The 23,848-nt window shown below is 41.0% G+C and overlaps 2 protein-coding genes and 1 non-coding gene across 4 annotated transcripts; 1 reads left to right on the forward strand and 2 right to left on the reverse strand.

The window, feature by feature from the left end:
• Positions 1-1,109: 1,109 nt before the first annotated feature.
• sh3d19 (SH3 domain containing 19) lies at positions 1,110-16,739 on the forward strand. 2 transcript variants are annotated; one of them, XM_086295380.1, is made up of 21 exons: positions 1,110-1,347; positions 7,189-7,231; positions 8,980-9,020; positions 9,230-9,266; positions 9,528-9,633; positions 9,925-10,081; positions 10,165-11,202; positions 11,780-11,893; positions 12,074-12,180; positions 12,320-12,360; positions 12,450-12,660; positions 12,752-12,820; positions 12,917-13,054; positions 13,174-13,225; positions 14,221-14,351; positions 14,437-14,501; positions 14,588-14,811; positions 15,579-15,631; positions 15,781-15,967; positions 16,264-16,367; positions 16,449-16,739. In XM_086295380.1, the coding sequence occupies exons 1-21, from the start codon at positions 1,284-1,286 to the stop codon at positions 16,557-16,559; spliced, it is 3,093 nt and encodes a 1,030-aa protein (XP_086151506.1). In that variant the 5' UTR covers positions 1,110-1,283; the 3' UTR covers positions 16,560-16,739. The 2 variants fall into 2 exon arrangements, with proteins under 2 accessions (XP_086151506.1, XP_086151505.1); XM_086295379.1 differs by lacking the exon at positions 1,110-1,347 and adding an exon at positions 5,500-5,639.
• Positions 16,740-17,195: 456 nt separating this feature from the next.
• rps3a (ribosomal protein S3A) lies at positions 17,196-21,071 on the reverse strand. Its single transcript, XM_086295393.1, has 6 exons — positions 20,929-21,071; positions 20,249-20,352; positions 19,705-19,892; positions 17,887-18,095; positions 17,636-17,745; positions 17,196-17,364 (listed from the first exon to the last, which is right to left on the reverse strand). Exons 1-6 carry the CDS (start codon positions 20,988-20,990, stop codon positions 17,237-17,239), a joined length of 801 nt encoding a protein of 266 aa, XP_086151519.1. The 5' UTR covers positions 20,991-21,071; the 3' UTR covers positions 17,196-17,236.
• On the reverse strand, positions 17,523-17,589 carry LOC147327627 (small nucleolar RNA SNORD73). The gene has a single exon (XR_015130075.1). It is a non-coding gene; the product is annotated as a small nucleolar RNA SNORD73 (small nucleolar RNA).
• Positions 21,072-23,848: the final 2,777 nt, after the last annotated feature.

Here is a 23,848-nt window from a genome sequence, read left to right on the forward strand (position 1 = left end):
TAGAGTGTGGGTTTGAGATCAAGCAGGCTAAGAATAGGTGCTGTACAACGGTTTACTCTTCCCCGACTTTCCAAGTTGTGTATAAATCTGGGCCTCAGCATGTCTAACTCCACCCATATCTCCAGCGGGATCATAATCATTGTGATTTCCAGCATGAAATTATACTGTAGAGTTATAGAAGAGACACAACCTCCATTTATGCTTGATTGAAAGATATATTTAGCCCAAGTCGTAATTTAAGAAGTTAGATGCAAACGTATCTAACTGTCCATGATTTCCGGTAGTTACATTGAGTCTTATAGGGGGACTTTTATCGGGCATATTTTGACAGATTTGGCCATGACAGTGAGGGACGTTTTTGGGTTTTTTTTAGTTTATGGTTATAAAGATGAGCAAGCCTGTAGCGGCATCTGGTGGCAAGACAGATGAATTACATCTCCCCAGAGTAGCCTTTCAAAGGAAACGTGTCAACGACCGTCAAGAGTTATTATAGCAGCAGGTCGTAGGTGTAGTTCTGACTTACTGGAGATTCGTATGAATATTAAAGCTGTGTAAATTAATACAGGGTGGTTAATGGTGAAGATTAATGTTGAATGTGAAATGGATCGGGATACATGTGACTATCGACACACCCGGAACTTTCAGCTTACATCAATCTCATTGGTTGACGGTGACATTTTCTAAATAAAGATTTATACAAATTTGAAACGAAAAAATAAAAATCTGTCTCAGCAATACAAAATATCCAAGGAGGAGGGATCCATCAACAAGAGCCTTGGATGAAGTTGTTGTGGTGGTATCTATTTTATCATCTGAAGTTTTGTTTGTTTGTTTTTTCAGGGTTTTTTCTTTTTCTTTTTTTCCTCTTTTTTCTTTTTCTAATTGATCATATTGTTGACTTGTTGACCCGTAAATGCGACACGTATCTATCATTAGTGATATGAAGTCAGAATAAAGGCTAAAGATTACTGTTGACGGCTCGGTATTTATCAATATAAACGTAGATATTAGACATAAAATAATAATGTTTTTTAAAAAAAAAGCCGCGTACAAACATCGACAGTAACGACTCCTGCCGGGGGGTCCGGTCACTGGATGTCGTCACCTCTGTCTGTCCACAGCGGGGCAGGACTCGGTGAAACTTCTAGTGGACAGGACAACATCCGACTGCGTCGTCGTGTTATGCTCACAGATGACTGAGTGGCCAGCTGCTCACAAGATCTAACTTTTTTTTTCTTTTTTTTTTATCTGTTTTTTAAATTTCCACATCGTTTCATACCAATATGGCAGAATCCAGGCGTGAGGAGGAGGAGGAGAACGAAGGGGAGCGCACAAGCCAGGCATCGGGTATGGTGGTGTATCAGGCTTTGATTTATCTGCAGAGCGCGTTTTTTAGGAAAAAGCTGAATCTTGGTTCAAGTGTGAACACTTGCAACATTGACGAAATCATGTAGAAACGCAATGTGAACAGCAAATAATGTGAAAAATCTTCATTGCTAAGCGGGGGACGATGCTCCATTCATAAAACCTGTTGCTTAAAGCTCACAATTCAGGAGTCAGCGTTTTATTCTAATATAAACACAGAAACTGAGAGAGAGGAATGATCCCTAGAAATCCTAGAAATGTATAAAAGGTGTGCAAACCTCTCTTGGACCTGCAGGATCTTGCCATCTGGCAGGATTGAGAGACCGGTGTTAGGGTTAATTTGGGCAAATGCAGAAGGATTTTTAATAACTATGTTTTGATGTTGCTTCAGAAATCTGAACACAGTAGCAGCAGGCTGTTGTAATGCTCTGATTTTCTGCGTGGAAGCAAACCATTACTTTATTTAATAACGCTCTGACTGAAGTGCCATTTACATCAGTTTCTCCGTTTCTTATAATCACACAGCCCTGTGGATTTTAATCATCCAGTTTGTGATTATAGAAAATTCCCACCCGCTTCTGTACTCATAATTTGCTGCTCTTCATTTTAGCCCCGGCTTGCCCACAACAGTTAAGTACCAAGATAGTTTTACCCCAAGTAATCTTTGTTTTTTCTAGCAAGCAACCCCACCCCATGTCAAACCCAGCAGTGTCAGACCCTCTCATACCACAACCTGACTCCACCAGCTGTTTGCATGGAAATTCCTGTCAGTGTCTGAACAGGCAGGCTGCTGTGTGATGAACACGTTGTGGTATGTAATTGACAGAACTTGTGATAATAACAGAAAATCGTCTGACCCACTTCAGATACTACTTCGGGAAGTTTGCACTGTGAATCACTCATTTGCATCGACACCATCTAATCTTCCCGGACACTGCTGCTGACATTGTGTTATTCACTCGTGACATCGTCATTTGGCAGCTTTAAGCTCTCTTGTTTTTAGAGTGAAGGCAAATGTGTTTTCAACAGTTAGCAGCAGCACTTCCTGGATTTTGACCTTAGTCACACTTTAGAATCTTTTCCCTCCCAAAGGTGCTTCAGCATGTTCTTGATGACCTGTACAGGATAGGGAGCAAATTTGCTTATCGAACTGACTGCTCTCTTAACTCATGCTGGTGAAGCGTGACACTTGAAGGCAGATTGTTCTCCATTTGGTGCTCGTTTCACCAGCTGCTCTGTGACTGCTGCCACTTGTGCTGAGTAACGTCAGCATGTGTTCGAGGGAGAGTATGGCTGTGAAGGGGAAACCTTTCCTGCTGACTTTAGCTGCTTTCTGATGTCAGTGAATCTCTAATGGTAAATAATTCTCTTAAAGAAAGCCTCTATTGTTACACACAGGTGCAACACATGTTTCAGTTTCTCTATTTGGGATGATCCTGTTGCTTCATTGGTCAGTGTGTTGGTTATTCTTCCACTTTGGCCCTTATCAATATACCTTAACAGCCATCTGATGCATGTGTGGTCAATCCATTTTCCCAGGGTGCCACACGGGAAATAGGGACTGATTTAGAATAAGCTGAACCCAATTCTGCTTAAAATAAATGTTATCTCTTTATAAGCTTAATTGCTGTTGTTCTCTTCACCTACCACAATGAGGTAGTTCTTGGCCTGAAGTCACCTTCATGATGTTTAAGTATGGTACAAGATTGCCTGAAGCTTATTCAAACTAGTGTGCCTTCACCAGCTGATATAATCTGTCGTTTCTGGCATTTGCTGCTGGTTATGGTGGGATCAAAAATCAGTGTTCACTTTGCAAAACCTCCACAGGACTCTGGAAAAATCTCATTTATGCCTTGTTGATTCCCTATATCACTGCAGTTCTACTAGAGGGATGAAACCTAATTCATTCATTCCCTTATTTGAAGTTTTGAACATGATAGCGGAGAGCTCTGTCTGTCTCAAACTTCCCACAGCCATTCTGTTGGACTGAGATCTGGCGACTCATATGATTCACGTTGTTTGACAATCAGTCCATCTTTGTGCGACGGGGAGGCATGATCAGTTAAGAGTTTCAGTTAATTTGTCACACCTCTGTGTGTGTGAGGTATTCATGCCTAACGTCTCACGCACAGGTGAGCTTAACCAAGACAAAACCGCAGTGCTGTTATTGGTGCAGAGGCCAATTATGACTAATAGGGAGGTTTTTGACATCCATTAAACCAGAACTACATTCAGTACATTTAGAAGTGCATTCAGCTTTAGAGTTTATACTTTAAACCATGCGAAATGTATCAGCCTGCATCACTTTCTTTTTCACACCAACAGACAGAGAAATGGATTCACTTTGGTACCTTTCAGATATTTCAAACTCACTTTTTCTTTCAAAGAACTTGAAAACATGTACCGTTTGCATTCCTATAAGCCTGAATCTGTGAACACAAACAGCTGGCTTACATGATTACTTAAAGTGTAACCAGATACTTTGTTTCTATCCTCTAAGATAGAAACAAAGCCCAACGATTTGTATTTAAAAAAATGAAAAAACACATCTCAAACCTGCAAACTCAGAAAATATCTGAATCTTTTAGTTTTGACTGTCATGTCTATTTTATTTATAGCCTATAAGAGATTTAAACAGCAGAAGCTGACTGTGCTCTAGAGAAAAGGCACATTTACATTCCAGGTCTCCAGAAAAGCCCAGTTTTACAATATATAAAGAAATTTTCATATCAGTATTGGCAATACGGGCCCTGCATTGACTTGATATCAGATCAATGCCAAATCATGCAGTATCACACAGCACTGCTGGTTACTTTATCTTCATATTAGAGCTATGGGTTTTTGGTTGCTCAGCTAGTAGACCAGCAGGTCTATCAATCAGAAGATCAGTGAACTCATCCTGACTCCTCCAGCTGCCCTGAGTTGCCACATGATAAATCTGTGTGAGGGTGTGAACGCTAGAAAGTACTTAGGCATAGATAAAAGTGCTGAATGAGTGTGCGTATGACTGGATGAATGAGATTAGTAGTAGAAAGTGCTTTGAGTGCTCACCTGAGTAGAAAGGTGCAATATATAAGTACCAGTCCATTTAGCTTACTTGGATTTACTCAAGGACTCATATTTGAAGTGCTTTGAATGAGTGCTCTTCAGGTGCTCTGAGAAATCGTTGTTTTTTTTTTAAAATAGATCTTCCATTTATCATCATATTTTTAATTTTCTTTTTAAAATCCTTTAGTTAATTCAACATTTTAAGCAAATACTCAAGAGCCAGGTTCTATATTGCACTGGAAATATAACAGTTAACTGTTTAAGCCTGAAATAAATGCTGACCTGGTGAGAGAGTAAATGTAAATTCAAAGCTGCTGAAGTTCATTATTTAACGGCTGTAGACCCGCGTCACCTACAGTATGGATGACAGAGTCGCGTGAACATTTCTGTGACTTCACAAGTAAAAGATTAATATGGTGCAGTGTTACACTGAAAACCTCCACTTCCTGATTGACCACATTCCACTTCATCAGATTGGCCGAGTAAACACTGAGACATTATCGGCCGTCCCTCTTTTTTTTTTGCTCTTGCCTGTGGGTGTGCGACTGCTTGCTTCAGCTTCACTGGCACGTTCAGAGGGACGCTCGGTGGACCAGGAGAGAAAATATTGATTGGAAATAACCTTTTGGATGCTGAACGCTTCATGTCTTTTCCTTTAATTTCTCTCAGGTAAGGCTGTCAGCACATGGTGTCACTTCTAGTGATACAGATGACCAGGCAGGTGTGCTTTTGTGTCACTTATGTGACTTCTGTTATGAAGTGTTGACATTTTATTAAGTGTAAAAGTGTCATCATGTAGCCACTTAAAAATGTCTGTGTCATCAAGTGAAAGTACAGAAGCTGTGTTCTCACATGCTGCGTAAATTGAGGAAGCAGCACTATAGCTTAAACAGATAACAAGTAACAGGTGTGACAGGTGCGTGTCATGAACAACTAGGTCAGGGCGTCAGGTTTGAGGCATTAAAAACAATGCCTCCTCTGTCTCTGCCTGCTTGCCTTCATTAAACTTCAAGGACAAATGACTTTAGTTTAAATGACTGAATTTACTCTTTAGCTTGTGCTGATAAATGCTGGAAATCTGCTTTAGGTTTGTAAAAACCTAGAGATCAGGTCATGGACCACATTAGTCCAGGAAATAACTATACGTATGTTTATGGTGCTTCCTGAAGGAAACCAGTTCATTTTAGCCAAACTGGTTCATCAACATGTTTCTGTCCACCCTGCTGGTATGGTTTCAGTTCTTGTATTTCTAGTTCACACAGCACTGTCTGGAAGCAGTGGGAGAGTCTGGGGTTTGTGTCTTATAAAACAATGGCTCAGACCTTTGGCGTGGACCGTGATGTCATATTTAGTTGCCTTTTTAAAAACTCCCATCTTCACCTGCTGCTTCTTTTGTGCATTTTTATCCTCATTCTGATCCTCAGTAAGTTGCTTTACCAGTAGGACCAGCTCATGTTTTAGAAAGATCATTCTATCTCAAATGAACCTGCACCTACGGCTCAACCGTCTCTGATTCGCTTACAGATTTTATTTTTATTTAATCGTTGCTGTGAAATTTTATCTATCAAATACTTTTTTTCCCCAAACTTCAATGTTTACATATGGATGACTGAAAGGCTATTAAAGATGAGATTTTCTCTGACCTTCCTTGCCATCAGAGTCAATAAGGATCTGTAACTTGGGAGAGCAACGTCTAAAAATGTCCAATTATTGACTAGTTAAAATTTGAAGAAAAATAATCAAGCAGTCCTGTGACGTCTTGTATTTGAACTCACAGTAAAAGTTTGGGTTGTTTTTTTTTCTGTTTGTTTGTTTTTAAACTGATATTGTAAAAGATTTCTGAATGAATATAGTTGTATTTTGCAATAATACAAAATAAAATGTGCAGAATCCTTTTCAATGTCAAATTTCTGGTTACAAAAACGAAGAAAGTGCCATTTTCATTCAAACTTCAAGTTAGATTGAGCAAGTATAACAAGTTGTACCACAAAAATATCAGTAGATCGTTTCCAGATGGTACTCTAATTATAAAAGAGAAACTAATTTTGTTGATTATATGCATATTTTTTCATTTTCAAGACCTACTCTACCCAAAGGACTATCTGATAATAACATTTATATCATAGTTGTGACTAAGTATTGAACTTAAAGTATTCTACAGGTTTAATTGCATCATTGTAAAATTCAACTTTGTACCATTCAGAAATTATCACTGGTTGTCTTTTGATTTGTGAAGCTTTTTTCTAAGTAAGCGCTCAAATGTGACTTTACACAACCGCTTCATTTATTTATTTATTTTTTTTAATATTTTAACTGACCAATACTAAGACATTTTTTGATGTATCTGTACTAAATTTTAGATCCTGATTCCTTTTGATGATAAGAAAGGCCAGTGAAATTCTCAGGCTTTTATCTTTAGTAATGTTTGAAATATTCATGTCCAAACACTGACTCATGCTGGTAGTGAGCCAATGGACCATTTTTCAAAAATATATCTCTTGAAAAAAGATTTTGACGTATAAGGTTGAAATTTCATAACAATCATTATAACAAGTTTTTTCAGAAAGATTTAAGTTAATTGCACATGATCGATCAGAAGGTCATGTTAACATAGCTTGTTTCTGGATTCAGTGAAAGCAGCCATTGCTTCTGGTTACTTGACCTGTAGTATCTCAGTCACTGCACTAAAAATGATCAATCATGATACATCTAACTTTTCTCATACGTCATTCATTGTCACTTATAAAACCTGTTTCTCTCTGTTTTCCTCTGCAGATGGTGCTGAAAGAACCAAGAACCAAGAACATTTGCATTCCAGGTATTTGATTTCATGCCGAGCTGAAGTTTTGTATGTTCGATCCAGCTACAGCTGTTCAGTTTCACCAAACTTCAGCTGTAGCTGGAAGCAGGGCTCTGTCCCCTTTAACAGCCAGATATGCTGATGGTGAGGTTGTGAATGGACCAAACAATGCGGTGATCTATCCTCGCTGACAGACAGGAGGTCAACACAATGACGAGTAGACACCGTGCTGCTTTTTTCACTTGGTGTTTACACATGTTAAGAAGACAAATGTGTGTAGAGCTGAAAATCTGTCCAGTTATTTAAAGCTTTCATGCATCGTGGATTTGTTTGTGACCTATTAAGTCCATGTGGTTCCAACTCAAGCAGTCAATTAAATTAACCGCCCAGCACAAGGAAAGGAGGATTGTTGGGCCTTTGTCAGATAGTTTAGATCCAGGACTCGGGTCTTAACGAGCAGGGAAAATTCCCTGTCACGTTAGTTCAACCTCTATAGTTTTCAACCAGCACAAAGAGTGCTGCGATCAAAAGGAAAGAATGTTTGAAAGTGAAACAAACGGAAGATGTCAATACATTCGCCTCCTGTATTTTGTAAAAGAGTTACAAAAGAGGAAATTGTCCTGTTTATTGGGATTCCTGGTTTTGTTAGCCCGATGTGTTCAAACAGATTAATGAACGGTGTTTGTTGGGATACTACTCTTGTCCTATAAGGCGGAAACTTATTATTCTTTGCCTTTTATTTGTGTGTGGTTGTAAAAGTGGATGCATTTTTTTAAGCATATAAAGTTTCATAAATGTGGTCAGTGTTTTTAAAAGCTTCAACCTGTGCTGAACATTTGGATTCAGACAGTTTTTACCCCTCAGCTGTAAAATACTGATGGAGTAAGATACCAGCAGGATATCATAAGTGGACAATTTTGAATCCCAGTGACTTTGATCACAATGTCAAAGTCAGAGGTCAAGTTTTCTGAAAATCTTGTGAATGCGATAACTCAAGAAGGAAGTCACCTTGGATTTTCATCTACTGAAAATCTCCGACAAGTTTGAATCCCAGTGGCCTTGACCTCAAGGTCAGAGGTCAAGTATTCCGAATACCTTTTGAATCTAATAACTCAAGGCGACATTGACTTTGATACCATGGTGTGTACTGTCTATTGGAGGCTGAGAAGTAGCACTTGCATCCAGCAGTGTTTTTTTTTCCTACTGTTGGATCTCTATGATGTCATTTAATGCTGCTGTCTGAGGCAAATAAGTCTGTATTTAAGCAGAATTGCTGCCCACCTGCTGCTTAAACCGTCCGTTTGAGAGAGGTAGCCAATCAGAAGTAAGGAAATGAAATGACTCGTTTCAGACAGCCCAGTCTAAGAAATGTGAATTGCATAATTAACTCTGGACTCTAAGAAATTTCTAAGAACTTATTTCAATGTATTTCAGCACATTTTTTTTTCTGCTTGTATAAAATATTTTTGTCTTTTTACCTGATGTAAACCACCTTACTCTTCCCTTAACCATAATAATCCAATATAGTCTGCCATCTGCCGGCTTACATTTTTATCATTTACATCTATAAAATATTTAAGCAATTCATCTCTGCCTTATTGTCAATCTATTTTTGGATCATCAACAATAAGGAGGAGCTGCATGGAGTTACACTGCAAGGATTGTTAAAATGAAGAGTGACGAGATTTCTGTTTAACCATGGTGTCACTGCAAAAGTATGACCCTGCTGTTGATGATAAACAAGACTCTTGTTCTGCTCTTTTCAGTCCAGGACCTCTCTCCTCAATACGAGCTGCTATCAAACGAAGTAAGTTTGCCTAAACCGGCCTTCTGAGAAGCGTTTAGAGCCTTTTACGGTGTGTTTCTTCACACGTTTTTCATGTGGAAGTGTAATGAGTCAGCAGGCTTTTTTTTTTTAAGAGAGAAATATATCTGTAGTATGATTAACTTGAACAGACATCTTACAGTGCAATGGTGACAAAGTTCATGTTACTTTTTTTTTCTTTCTTCCTTTAGCGAGAACAAACTCTCAGAGCAACAAAAGAGACAGGAGGTACAGTAAAATGTTCCCATCCTCCTACTCTTTACATCTCGCCTGTATTGTTTGCTTCTTAAAAGCTTAATGAAACCAAATATCTGATTTGTGCCATGTGGTTCAGAGAACTGTGCTTTTGCTAACGAATCTAAAAAGTAATCATCAGTAAATAAACTGCATTAAAGATAAATGAGAAGTGGGTGTGTAGATGTGTTTTTGTCGGGGGGGTGGTTTCATGGAGGGGGGGTCCTCATGGTGCTATGGCGATTTGTCTTCCAGGCGACCACAGATCACTTTTGTAGCAGCAGAGCCTCTGACAAGTAACACCTGGTTCACAGGATCCTCGGTGGTTTCCCCTCCTCCTCAGCCAGGCTCTGTGTCCCAGGTAGGTTTGACCTGAGCCACAGTGTCTCAGTGTTACCTATTTAAAAAAACAAACAAACAACAACACAGGCACGCAGACTCAAATGCTTTGACTGAAAGGTTCAAATGTTGGGTCCAAACATGCCTGGATCAACCTATGAAAGCATGCCTAATGAAAAGAGTCATAATAACAATAGTAGAAAGTTCAATAATTCTGTTATTCTAGATACACGACACAGAAATGTCATAGCAACTGAGAAAATGTGGGAAAATCTCTCTTTTAATGACTCCACTCCCACCATCCAATGACCAGGTGATCAAAGAGAAGACTGGGGAGGAACACACTGTAAAGCCCACTCCAGCCCCCCGCCGGAGCAGCTGCACAGCCACAAGCGCCACACAGGCTGACCCTACCGCTGCCGTCACACAGCGTGGTGACACTCCACCGTTAGCGGAGAAAAGACCTGCTGGTGAGGCATAAAAGGATCGTTACTGTCTGCTGAGCATTCATAGCAGGTTTGACTCTAAACACCGTGGTTCTTCATGTTTCCAGGTACAAAGCCACAAAAGCCACCCAGGCCCTTGCTGCCGAAACAAGCAGACAGAAAAGCAGCAGAGAAGGTTGTGACAAATACTGCAGCGCTCACAAACGCTGAGGACCAAAGTGATCCTGGCTCTGATGGAAAGCAACTTCGACAGCAAGACTCCACGCACACGTGCGTCCGATCTGTAACTGTCCACTGGAACATTCCCGTAAACCATCCTTCTGTTGCCCCTGAACCTGGTGACGCCACTCTTTCACCTTCAAACTCCAATCGCAGCCAACGTCCCGTTCCACGCCCTCGCACGAAATCCCTTAAGCAAGCACCCGAAGAGGAGGCTAAAGTTCAGACTTTGGTTGAAATCTGTGAAAGTTTTGGGGATATTCAATCTGATAACCAGGAGTTCCACTCAAATAAGTATTTAAAGGAGTTGTTGGAGGTTTTCGGTGCAGATAACGAGTGCGAGCAGGGCGGTGGCATCACTGATCAAGCCGACGAATCCTCGCAAAGTGAAGATGCTCCTGACGAGATGAGCGGCAGCAACAATCAACGTAGCATCCGGGCCACGATCCAGGCCTTTGAGAGCCAGGCTACCGGCGAGGACGGAAATGGGAATGAATCTAGCAAACCGCAGCTTCCTGCCAGGAAGCCATCCATTAGACCTCCGGTTGCTGCTAAACCTTTTGTAGCTCTCAAACCTCCGTTTACCCCGAGTATAGACGATGACAGTCAAAACATATCGGGGGCAAACATCTTTAAAAACGCTATGACAGCCCCCAGACCTCAGCCTCCTGAGAAACCCGCAGGTCTATCAATAAGGGAGGAACTGGAGGCTTTACACAGCAAGGGGGCAATGTCACAAATATCACGCTCTCCGCTGACCAGAATCAGTCAGGTGTATGAGGAAGAATCTTCACCTTTTCCACCTGAATATTCACCTTTTCCACCTATACCTCCGGTGAAGGAACCACTCAAACCCAATCTGAATATAAACAACCACAACTCGGCCTCCGTGGTCAGAGAGAAAGAGTATGTGGAGACTCCAATAAGTAAGTGCAAATAAAATGCACTGCTCCAAAAGCACGTGTTTACGTTTTTCATCTCCAGTTTCTGTGTTAATCGACCTACTGTTTTGTTTTGGGTTTTTCAATCTGCTTTCATATAAAAATCCTTTATTTGACTTTATTAATGTAAGAAGAAATCCTATAAATTGTGGTTAAGAAGGTTATCTTGCCTGCAAAGATCTTACTGGTGTTTAAGTGACAACCATAAGAAGCTGAGAAAAGAGAGCAGAATCTTTGATTGGTGTCACTGGCAGATATTTGACATTTAAAGAAACCTAATGAATGGTTGTTTGGTTACATCGTGGTCAGAGATGCTGCACAAAACTATGTAGTGACTGGAGGAATGGCTAAGAAATGCGAATGCACAGTTTCCCCCCCAGCCTTATTTCCTACAATGCCAAATGCTCCCTTTAAGTAAACCTTAAGCTCTTCTCATCTCGATTGCAAATAACAACAACGTTCTGCTTGACTTTTATGACATTAATGTACACCGGAGGTCCTGAGTTAGGTTGGTGCAACACAAAAGCAAAGCTGTACACTCATGAGGTGTCTCATTGCTCAGATCCGATGCCATTTAAACCGCCGCGTAACTCTAACATCAATGGAGGCTCCGTCACCGTGCCAAGCCTGCCGAAACGACCAACCACCATCAGGGTCCCCAGCAAAACCAGTTCAGGTAGGTTCAGTAAGCCTTAAGCGATTGACTGATGTTTGATTTATGTCAAAACACTGATGTGTTTATCTGACATGTATGCAGCATGTGGTAACTGCGCACTGAACTCTTACCTACCTTCACTTTATTTATCCTGTACACATGAAGCACTGCTGCTCAGTATGCCTTTTTTTTTAATGTCAGATTCCTCCTGGGATGATCCTCCTCCTCTTCCAATTCAGAACCCCGTGGGCTCACTAAACAACTCAATGAACCACAAAAAAAGCCTGCAGTCCAGCTTGTCCCTCCAGGTATGATTTGGATCACAGGAAAGCCTTAAACCTCATTAAAGTGCATCTTCTGATGAAACTCTTGCCTCCTAAACCCGCTGCCTGCTGTTGAGCTTCAGCTAGTTGTGCTTCACATCTTTTGCCCTGATTCTTTTTCCAGGAGCCTTTCAGTGCTATGCCAATGCCATCTCTGCCACCTCGGTAAGTGCAGGGGGGAAAACAATCAGATATCAAACTGTAGGACACTTTGAGTATGTCCCGCTCAAGTTGTGCACAATTTTGCACTTCAGGAAGCCAAGTGTGAACAAAAGCCTCCCACCTCGCCCACCTGCTGCCAAAATAGCCCCGGGAAGGCCTCCCCAAAGCTTCAAAGCCACAGGTCGCTCTCAGTCGCTGTCATGGGACGCTTCACCTAAACTCCAGCCAGAGAAGCCCCACAGGAAAGAACTCGTCTTACCCCCAAGGCCCAACCCAGGCCACCGCCTCTACAACAAATACACTGTGAGAGACTGCATGCATAAAAACTCCAGGCTTGTTTCTACAACGGCTTAGTGAGGGCTTGATAATATTATTTTTTTCTTTCTCCTACTAGTTGCAGCTTCCCCATGGGATTGCAAGCTTTGACTACAAAGGGAGTAGTTCAAGAGAGCTGTCATTCCAGGTGACCAAACTAGTTTTACCAGCACATATGTGGCCTGCAGCTCATCATTGTTAAGCACATCATTAAGTCCTTTGTGTACTGTTGGCCTTTCAATAGAAAAACGAAGTGCTGCTGCTGCTCAGAGAAATTAATCACAATGAATTGGAGTGCCAAGTTGGACAAACTAGAGGAAAAGTCCACAAGTCCTGCATGAAGATTATAACTCCCCTTTCCTCGGATGAATCTTCACCACAGGTGACTCAGCCTTTTATTATGAGTCAGTGAATGTTTTTTGCCACCTGATCCGTTGATGCTGTTGTTACCAGTCTGTCCTGATGTGTTATACTTTAAAGTCTTTGTTCCTTTTTGTGCAGGATTCTGACCAAACTGGGCTAAAGGTGCAGGTCGTACATGACTTCGATCCAGGTGAAGCATCGGTTTCTTGAATAACTGTTTAATAGAATATTTTTGACATTTCAGGCTGTTCTTTGTCTGGATTTGTTGTGGCATTTTAATTAAGAGGACAAATACAATTATAGGTTTCCAGTCAAGAGGGGAGGGAGGTTAGTATAGTGTAATCTCTGTAGACAGGGGGCTAACCCAAGGGCCTCCCACTAAATTTAGAAATGCATATGCATATGCATTTTTTTTTTTTTCTTTTAATCTTTGGAGACAATTCTTTCTGGTGAAGTCAGGAGGTGATGGTTTATATGGCACAAGATAATGGGGGCTAACTAGTAAGAATTAGCGTTAACTTTGACCAAGACTAGCTTGTTTTCCAGAAAAGAAATGCAATAGAAAGGAGGTCAGTCCAAAATTGACAACCACGCCTAGATCTACCTCTAATGCTCCCTAAATAACAAATAGTTTCTTATTTCTGCTGGCCTCTTTGTGTCCGTGCTACAGTGAACACTCTAAACAACAACCTCTCCTGCTGATAAAATGCATATTGTCTGAAAAGAATCATAGACACTGATGGCCACTTTATTGGGTACACCTTGCTAGTACCAGTTTGGCCTGTATTAATTATTCATGGCATAGATTCAACACGGTGCCGGAAACATTCCTGATAGACAACTGCAGATTTGCACATCCACGATGCAGAACTCCTGCTATACCACATATCACAGGTGGAGGTCATTTGAGTACAGTGAACTAATTCACATTCAAGAAACCATCAAATATCTTTGATGGCACTAAGGGGCCCAAAGTGTGCCAGTGTGCCATGCTTTAAACTTAAGCATGACCATGTCTATATACTTAAATTCACTGGGTTACCACCATGTGATCAGCTGATCAGCCATCAGCATTAACAAACAGTTGAACGGGTGTACCTAATGAAGTGGCCTGTAAGTGTAGATGTATTTGTTGTATTTGATTGTTTGCACTGAATGATTGATTGTGAAGTGTTTGGTCCTCAGAGGGCCCCGGAGAGCTGAGTCTGAGAGCGGGAGATATTGTGACCATGGTGGAGAAGGTGGACAGCGAGTGGTACAGGGGCACCTGTAGGGGATCTACTGGTTTCTTTCCCATCAATCATGTCAAAGTCCTGGTAGGTTTCAGTGCATTCTTCACCTATTTAGTGACAATCAAAAAGCAAGGCAAATGCTTTTAACTTTTGTTTTCTTTTTGATTAGTTGGATTCACCAAAACCCCTCCCAGAAAGGAAACCAAAGCCGCCACCAACACCCGCAAAAGTCAGGTACTGTCTTTGCAGCATAAAATGTTTGGATCAGCCTTTACAAACCAGCATGATGGGCTAACTGGATGTTTAATATACCCTTAAAGTGGTCCCAGGTGTATGGCGAGGTTCGACTTTGAAGGGGAGCACAGTGATGAGCTGTCGTTCTCTGAGGGTGATGTGATCCAGCTGAAGGAGTATATGGGACAGGACTGGGCACGGGGACAGATCGGCGGCCACACTGGCATCTTCCCCCTTAACTTTGTAGACGTCATTGAAGATCTGCCTCCACCCCCGAGTCAGAAACCCAGTAAGAAGGTCGCACTGCCCGGTAAGATTTTCTGAAGACACTCAGACGCTCACTATGTGCTGACTTTTAAACTGTACATGCATACATTTATCTGTGTGAATATCCACACTACAACATGCCGACGTTTTGTATCTTTCACTGAAGAGCTTTTATGAGCGTCTTTACTTCATGCTGGCTGGTACATACTCTCTGTGGCATGTCAAGAATTTGCACTTGTGTTTGACTTTAATTAAGTAATTGTTTACAAAAGCCCAGCCATAGACAGGAGTTTAGAATTACAGATCAGAGGTTACGAGTAGTGCATTGTTGTCCTACAAATACTTTTTAAATCAGGGGTGTCGAACTCCAGGCCTTGAGGGCCCGGTGTCCTGCAGGTTTTAGATCTCACCCTGGGTCAACACACCTGAATCAAATGATTAGTTCATTACCAGGCCTCTGGAGAACTTCAAGACATGTTGAGGAGGTAATTTAGCCATTTAAATCAGCTGTGTTGGATCAAGGACGCATCTAAAACCTGCAGGACACTGGCCCTCAAGGCCTGGAGTTCGACACCTGTGCTTTAAATACTATAAATTGAAGAAAAAAGTTGAAAAGTTAAAGCAAAGCATTCACATGAATAATGCAAACTCCTGCTCAGTAAAAGAAATAATACAAAAAGGCTGACACCAGTCTCCTCAATGGCAGCAATATTGAATTATTAATAGCACACCAATACATTATTGAGGACTGTCACAAAATGTGGCCACAGAATTTTCTGTTTGTTCCTTGATTTAATTTTGTTCACACAGGGATGGCTGCCGCTTCTCCAAGCATGCACCCTGAGGCTGGCAAACCTGCTCAGGTAACCAACACAAGCACGATAATAAATCCAGACAATGTTGGTCATGCAATTTGACCCTGTGTTTTGAGCAAAATATATAATAGTTTTGTTATAGTTAAGTTTTCCGCAGGTGCACTGAACATTTGTGTATTTTGCTCTTTTTTTTGTAGGCGTCTCACTCTGACGTGGAGTGGGTGGTGGCTCTGTATGATTATGCAGGGAGGACAGAGGAAGAGCTGTCCTTTCAACAGGGCGACTGTATCCTCGTCACCAAGCACATGGATGCTGAGTGGAGCTGTGGCAGGCTCAACGGCAGGGAGGGCCTCTTCCCCAGGAATTATGCGGAAAGCACCACAGGTGTGATGTCATTAACATTTGAGCTGAAGAGTTTCGTTTTGAAACGCCCGTGTTTTTATACTGTGCGTTTTTGGTAGAGAAAATCAGGTGTGAGAAGATGGACAAAGACCTCGCTTTTTATGTCATGCTGCTCTGTAGCATGACACAGTGAGAAGCAATGTTTGCCCCCAAAGCTTCACTGTTTATCACATGCATCCACTAAATACACTGTTCTAAAAGTTCAAGAAACAAGAGTATAGGATCATGCTCAATGAGATCTGATTTGCAAGTGTTCCTTCAAATCTTGCCCTTTACAGGCCAGCAGCCGTTTAATAACCAGGAGAATGGAGCTGCTGGAGGCGGGAGAGCCAGGGCTCTGTACAGCTTCGCATCAACCTGTGATGAGGAGCTCTCCCTGCGGGTACTGATGTGATTCCATCTTACATGAGTAAACAATAAATTCCTCATTACATGTAAAACCACATTTCCTCTTCTTTTACAGGTTGGGGATATTGTAACCAATCTCGAGTCCATAGATGATGAATGGTTTTTAGGGGACCTGAGGGGCAAACGGGCCTTGGTTCCTAAAAACTACGTGCAAGTACTGGATTAAAGCCACATGGACTTTTGCTCGGTGCAAAGCACAGCTGGATGACCTGAAGCTCCAGTGACTTGTTCACAGCAGCAGAAGCCTGAACTGACTTTAAGTTGAATGCAGTATTTTACCTACAAGTAATCCAACTTTAAGTCCACTTGAAAAATGTTTACTGAATAATCAATAAAAATATTACAAATGGTGGACGATGTTGGTTTCTTGGTAAGCATTTTCGATTTGACCAGATGTACACTAGCACCATCTAGTGGTTTTATTTTCTTCCCATTACAAATGAATTTCACTTTCAAAGTGTTCTTTACTGAGATGAAATTAAATCACAATTTTGGGGGGGAATATTACTGCTATAATTTTAGTAAGCTTCAGTAATGTGATTTAACAGGACCTGTGCATACTGCAAGAGTTTTACCACAGATACTGGAAACACAGGCATCTTCTACACTGAAGAATAAATTGAATTCAGGTCAGTTACCTTTTATACAAACAAGACCTAATGCACTGCTAATTCTGCAGCATCCACCTTTTATCTGGTGACTAGTTCCTTCGAGAGTGCTGGATTTTGTAGCATTTTATCCCCTCCTTACATGCACTGACTGAACGACTGCATTACTTTACTGACAAAGAGAAACAGGACAGTTTGTTGGTCATTTACATTTTTTATTCAAATCAGGGTGTTTTTACACTGTCTCCTGAATGGGGGGCTCATAGCCATCAGCCCTCTCCACCTTGGCTCCAGTGTCATCACCGGAAGCCTTTGCAGCACCAGCAGCACCACCCTCACCATGGAGCTCCATCAGCTTGCCCACTGCAAGGGAGGACAGGGAATTTAACTGACTGATCAAACCATTACTGACAACTTGCAAATGACAGTTTGTCATACATATGTAATGGCAAAGACATAGTTGTAACATTTCATTCAATTAAACCAAGAATGTCTGCTTGTCAACTAGCATGTTGCAAGGGAACATCAGCTGATCTCAATTAGGTAATCAGGTGATCATATGGGACCGAAACATTGTCATCTTTTGTTCCCACAAACAAAAGAAACACTGTAAATACTAACATGCATTACTTACACTCGAACTTGGGCTTCTTAAGCATCTTGACCTTGCGAACGTACACATCGTGCAGAGGGTAAATGGACTGGCATGCCTTCTCGATGTCCTTGCCAACACTGTCAGGGATCCTGGAATACGAAAAAGCAAACGCATTCATTTAAAACCATCAATTGCGACACACACAAAACCTGAGTGCACTCAGAGATATAATTAGCTCAATCTTAAATTAATAATGCCATCTGTGCTTTAGTCAGAAACATGAGACTTACAACTTGTTGACCACTTCCTTCAGGTCATTGGTCTGAACCTCACGTGTCATGATCTCCATCATCTTCTTGCGGATTTGGCGGACCTGTTGGTGCTGGGCGTAGGAGGTCTTTCTGATCTGATTAGCACGCTTCTTTGTGAAACCCACACAGAAAAGACGCAGAAGGTAGCCATCGGTGGTCTTCACATCCACATGGGCCTCAATCATGGTCTGAGCAGAAAAATAATGATGACATTAACAGTGCCGCCTTAAAACGCATCGGTCTGTAACAAACTTTCTGCTCGTGTTCCTTCAATGTGCTTCTCACGTTTCTTTTTCCGAACCAAAATGCATTAAAACCCAACTTGAAAGTTTTGTTAATCTGGAGTCACTAGTAAATGGTTTGAGGTGTACACTTGTCTGCCAAGGCACTAGGTATAGCTGTGAAGTCTAATGCGACAACTCTGCCACATATTCTACATTTAGAAAGCTTCTACATTTCCAGTTTTGTTCTACAACAGTCTATGATTCTACTGCTCGCTGTCCACATGTATGCCATCTGAGCGGATAAAATGTTGGGAAATCTCAGATGTAATAGTCCAATATACAACATTGACAAGCTTGAAAGTATAACGAATAGCTGAACACACTAGATATCCCAGGTGTATCTAATAAAGTGGCCTTTGATTTTTGAATGGGAAGAGCCAACATGAAATGACACTTTGTTGCTTGCGTTTCAAAGAGCATTGGTGCACTCAGACTTTGCTGCTACCATTGCTGTAAACAACACTACAAAATTATGAATATATGACCAACACACTCAAATCCAAAATATTTTACCAGCGCCTGCTGAGAAGACCCAACACTTTCATAACCGCTGTCTCGGGCCAAAAAATAAATACAATTTACAGATCAGATGACTGTACGCACTTATGTCTTAACATGATTTATCATTTTAATTTCGTGCAAGCAAAAGTCAAATAACATGTTAGTCCTTTGATAGACTGAGTTCTAGAGTGCACTCTGCCTCTGGGACTGGATGAAACCCCGCTGTGAACCTGAATTTATGTTTACGCAAACAGGGTTTTGTGAATGGACTTAACTAGCGATGGCCCATTGCTTGCACTCACCAGCTTACTACTGTAGTGGTTGACCACTTCAGATAATTTTAACTGCCGACACATCTCATAGGCCCAACATTTAAGCCACTGACCAGAATTAACTTCATGTCATTAACAAACAATGAAGGGATCCATCAGCACAGGCTTCACTCACTTCTGAAACAAGAACAGCACGAACAGCACACACAATGCTGTGGAAAGGTGGAGGCTTATTGCAAAAATAAGCTCCCAGTATCCTCAGCAACCCATATCGCATGTGTGAAAGAGCTTCGCACAAACATCAACTGTGCACTCTCCCAGCAGAGCATGAGGGGCACTGACAAAAAGCCCTGTGAGGATGCCAGTACTCAGAATTCTCCATCGCCAAGCAGCATTGGTGATTATATTGACTTCTCAAAGCTCCTGTTTTGTAATTATTATTTTTTAAAAGACAGTATATTAAAGAAGTATATCTAAAAAGCTTTAAAACATACCACATTACATTGGATTACTTCCCCCTTTATACTGGTCATGGAAGACATTTCTCATAAGTCTTTCTTTTCCTTCTAATGTGTTGAGTCCCAATATTTACACTTCAGCGTAAATATACCGTATACAAACCTGAATGTTCACACCAAGACCATACATAGTGTAGCCCTGTAGCCAAATCTCAACAAACACATTGGCATAAGTGACATCATCAGCTATCTGGCACCACTGGTGAAAAATGTGACCATCACCTGCCACTTCTTGACCATGGAGCACATCTTGTCACGGGTCAGGTCCATGCCGTGGAAGTTGGTGAGGCAGTTCTTGCCCTGAACATCCTCAGTGATGAGCTTGAACTTGCGGAAGGCCACCTCATCATTCTGGAGATCAGCGAGGCTCACTTCAAACACACGTCCCTTCAGACCATCTGAGGCGATTCCTGTGTGGTACAAGAGGTACGAAAAAAGGTTAAAGGGTTGAAAGGTAACGAGAAGTCTCTGGAAGCTGAAGTACTGATAATGGGAAAGGCAGTTGATCTCGTAAGTAATCAGGCCCCTCATTTGGGACGAAACAGTTTGTCATCACACATTCCCACTGTACGCCAAGGATACTCTCAGATAATTATGGACAGCATTAGAAAACAATGCATCACCTACACAATTCTAAAGCTGATCTTTACTACTACTGCCAGAGTTTCACTGAATCAAAGAATGACACTTCTGTTCTTTACAGAAAGCAACATTAGCATACAACACACACAACAGCCACAACAGCCTTCGCACAATGCAGACTTACTGGTTCCCTGAGTCCTGGTGACCAAGGTCTTGCCAAGATTGCGGATGTTGAACATGGCTGGTGCCTTGACATCATACCAGTCCTTCTTGGAGAAAGGGTCCACACTGCAGGAGAGTAGAAAGTATTAATTCACAATCATCTCAGCCATGCTTGAATACCAGTACGAGAAAGGACACTGCTCGGATTAGCAAACACCGTGGAATAACCACTACTCTAATCGATTTCACGATTTCCTAACGGACTAGCTCGGTCGTACTGATTGTCTGCACCACATGGTGTTATAAGTTAGATACATTAACTCTTAGCCGTAGGGTCCGACTGCCATGTTGCCAGACAAGCTCGCCTACAGTTAAGCTAACATTCAGTAGCCTTTAGCATATAAGATTGCAGGCGCTAGCTAGCAACCAAATTACTTGAGCTTTCCCTTACTGTGCTGGTGATACTCCAAATGAGCTGCTCGCACATAATAAAATCAACTTTAACTACATAAAGTCTAAGAGCATGAAAGGAGACATCATGCTACAGCTCAGCGCCACTGGGGCCGGCGGTGCCGACACTAGCACTGGCCGCTTAACATCCACCTAAAATCGGCTTCATCCTTCACCCATTTCACACCAAAATGACACCAACGAAAAAAGCGAAGTGTTGTTCACACAACAATGTCTGAATGTCCAACTTACATCTTCTTTTTGGCACCCTTTTTGCCGCCTTTGGTCAGCCTCTTATTCTTGCCGACTGCCATGTTGGCTACAGGGAGTGAAAGAGGAGGAACTCGGAAATCCCGCGAGAATTAAAGAGACGGCTCGGGGTTCGTGAGATTTGTCTCATCTCGCGAGTGTTTTTGCAGTTTCATTTGTCTCCCTCTGCCGGTGAAAGCACAGTCTAACACGCTCGTAAAAAAACTAACAAACTACATTAAAAAATAGAGTTTTGAAATCAGCAACAATAAGGTGAGCAGACGTTCCGCTTTATGTGGCAATGCGCAGCATTTTTATCCCCTGTGCCCTTCTCCCACATCTTCAGACAGTGTCCCACACTTTGATCGGTTCTGCAGGACATGCTTTTTCAAAGAGACCGTTTTTACCAAATGTGTATAATAAAGAGTTAAAGTTAAAGCATGTGAAGGCAAGGCTTTTTTTAAAATTATAGTCAGGTCAGCATCTCTAATGCCATACTCATCAGGGAACAGTAACCAAATCAAAAAGTCACAAGCTTTGCAGATTCTGCTGAATATGACAGAAACAACTACAAAGACAATGAAGTCATAGTATATACTGACAAACTGAGCTTATTTATTTTTTAGCTTCACACAGGAGTGTGAAGTAGCAGTTTTATTAGTCATGATTTGTTAAAAAATTGCCCAAAATGTCAGACATGCCTCAAAAAAGGTATATCAGTCTATTGACATATACAACTGAAAGCCAAAAACTGTTACCAGGCAGAACAGCGGCTGAAATAACAGTGAAATAAAATTCAGCATTGTCAACCTGTCCCACTTTGCCCCACGCAAACACAGTGTTTGCCCTACATTTAGTTTGTTGGGATCTGGTCATCCCATTTAATTCTATGAGTTTAAACCACGGGTAGTCTAATCAAGCTTGAAAAGATTTCAGATTCCACATTCAGGAAACTTTTTTTTTTATCCCAGAAATGGCGAATCAGTTTGACGGTCCACCACTACAACGATAAGGAAGCAAATAAGAATAAAAAACAATAAAATAAAAATCATATAGAAACCACAATCATTTTAGTATTAAAGGCTGATATGCAAATACAACAACATAAAATAGCCTGGCCTGCTAAAAGTATTTGATTACTGGCAGATTATAGAAGACCACAGCGCAAAAACAGTGGAAGGGCCAAAGAGGACAAAGTAACAAAGACAAAACCTACATTTTTTAAGTAATCTTTTTAAATAAATGGAAGCTGGAAAAAAAAAAGCTCAACAATAATTTATAACTAACTACAGCCATAGGGAACAACAGTTTTCAAAGTAAAATTTGTCAAATGCTGAAAGGCAATAGTACAACATTTTCGTATTTAGTAATTTGTGTCATATAGCAAAAAGTGATCCACACCAATTTTTTTTAACTGGGAGACAAGTTCTTCCACATCTCTGAACAGGATGAACTAGTCTCAAGGTGTGCAAACAGGTAAAATAGGCGTGTTGCCTGTTTTCCACCAACATTATTACTGTAACAAAGGGAAGAATTTTGTCTGTTGGGAAAATACACTTCGGAGGTTATTTATCCACTTACCCACAAAGCCTAATACAATAGTCCTGTAATCTTCCACCTGTATGAAGGTCATATTATTCTGTGGAAGATGTTGATTCCTGATGGAGGACACAAAGTAAACACGTTAGTGGACTTCATCTTTCATATACCAATATTGACAAATGTAAACCAGGTAAACAGGTAAAAAGGTGTTGTTTTATGTAAAGTCTTGCTCCTTAATTCTTCCTAATATGCCAGCAAGGTTATTAGTACTTTGACAAATCCAGCTCCTAGTGCCACAGATGTTTTCAAAAATTATTTGAAGGACGTGGCAGCTGTTTATTGTGTCTTCTCATTCAAAATCTGATTTATGTTGACATTTTTTGCCTTTATTTCATCTACAGCAGGTGTGTCAAACATAAGGCCCAGGGGTAAAAATCAGTCCAGCAAAAACTCCAACATACTCCATACATTTTCCCATCTACTGATACAATTCACCTGTTCACGTTTTTTTCACTACTATAGAAATTACAAGGTTGTTTTATTAGTTTTTTATAAAGTGTCCGATGTAAATAAATAAATAAAACAGGTCATTTTTCTGTGAATTGACAGTAACTTTCTGCTTTATAATTACAGGGCAGTTTTATCAATGAGCTACCAGACTCATTTCTGTAATTTTACATATTAATTTCTTACAGTTTAAGTCTAAAGAGTGGCGCTGATGGGTTTGTTCATTTACAACAGCGGCATTTCTTTATCATGTAAAGAAAAGTGAGAGCTACTGTTGAAATTGCACTTCTTTTTCTTATATTGAGATATGTCGGGGATTAAATGTGCAGTTAAATTCAGATAGACAGAAAGAAGAGTTTCGCTGATCTGTTCCGCTTGAGATCAAAGTAGGGTTGTATGTGGCCCGTGATGACTTTGACACCCCTGATCTACAGCCTCTGCTGTATTGTTTGCATGAGCAACAACTTTACATTTGTGGTTCGGATGAGAAGCTTATTACATTTGCCGTCATTACTTTAGTCATCTTTGCTTTCAAGATGGTTTAAAAAGATATTTTTCAAAGAGTTGCTCTGACACACTCTGAGCTCTTAACAAGGGCTCATCAGTTTAATTGCAATCTCTGACACTAAATCATTTGCAGATGTTATAATCTTCTTCTGAGATAATAAGAGCTTCCAACAGGATGGCAGCAAGAGGGGAGAAAGAGACGATTACGGTGGCGCTGTGTCACAAACTTGTCCACTCATTAGCTGCATAAAGCCTGCAGGAGAATAAGAAGGCACAGTTCAGTTTAAAGGTCAGTAAAAGCTTTCTCTGCTCTTTTTCTGTTCTTTTTTCTTCTTCTTTTTGAAGGTCGTATTTAAGAAAGTCTTTG

This window comes from Aulonocara sp. 'chitande type north' Nkhata Bay, linkage group LG6 (genome assembly GCF_057382095.1).
Source record: "Aulonocara sp. 'chitande type north' Nkhata Bay isolate Kocher_YH1m ecotype deep benthic linkage group LG6, A_spYH_male_GT1.1, whole genome shotgun sequence".
Taxonomy (NCBI): Eukaryota; Metazoa; Chordata; class Actinopteri; order Cichliformes; family Cichlidae; genus Aulonocara; species Aulonocara sp. 'chitande type north' Nkhata Bay.

Coding starts and splice junctions, on each gene's coding strand:
- sh3d19 (XM_086295379.1), top strand. CDS start 5,561: ATGTTTATGGTGCTTCCTGAAGGAAACCAGTTCATTTTAGCCAAACTG. Junction 14,352..14,436: donor TCAATCATGTCAAAGTCCTG/GTAGGTTTCAGT, acceptor CTTTTTGATTAG/TTGGATTCACCAAAACCCCT. Junction 16,368..16,448: donor ATGAGGAGCTCTCCCTGCGG/GTACTGATGTGA, acceptor CTTCTTTTACAG/GTTGGGGATATTGTAACCAA.
- rps3a (XM_086295393.1), bottom strand. CDS start 20,990: ATGGCAGTCGGCAAGAATAAGAGGCTGACCAAAGGCGGCAAAAAGGGT. Junction 19,893..20,248: donor CACCAGGACTCAGGGAACCA/GTAAGTCTGCAT, acceptor TGTACCACACAG/GAATCGCCTCAGATGGTCTG. Junction 17,365..17,635: donor TAAGAAGCCCAAGTTCGAGT/GTAAGTAATGCA, acceptor CCTCCCTTGCAG/TGGGCAAGCTGATGGAGCTC.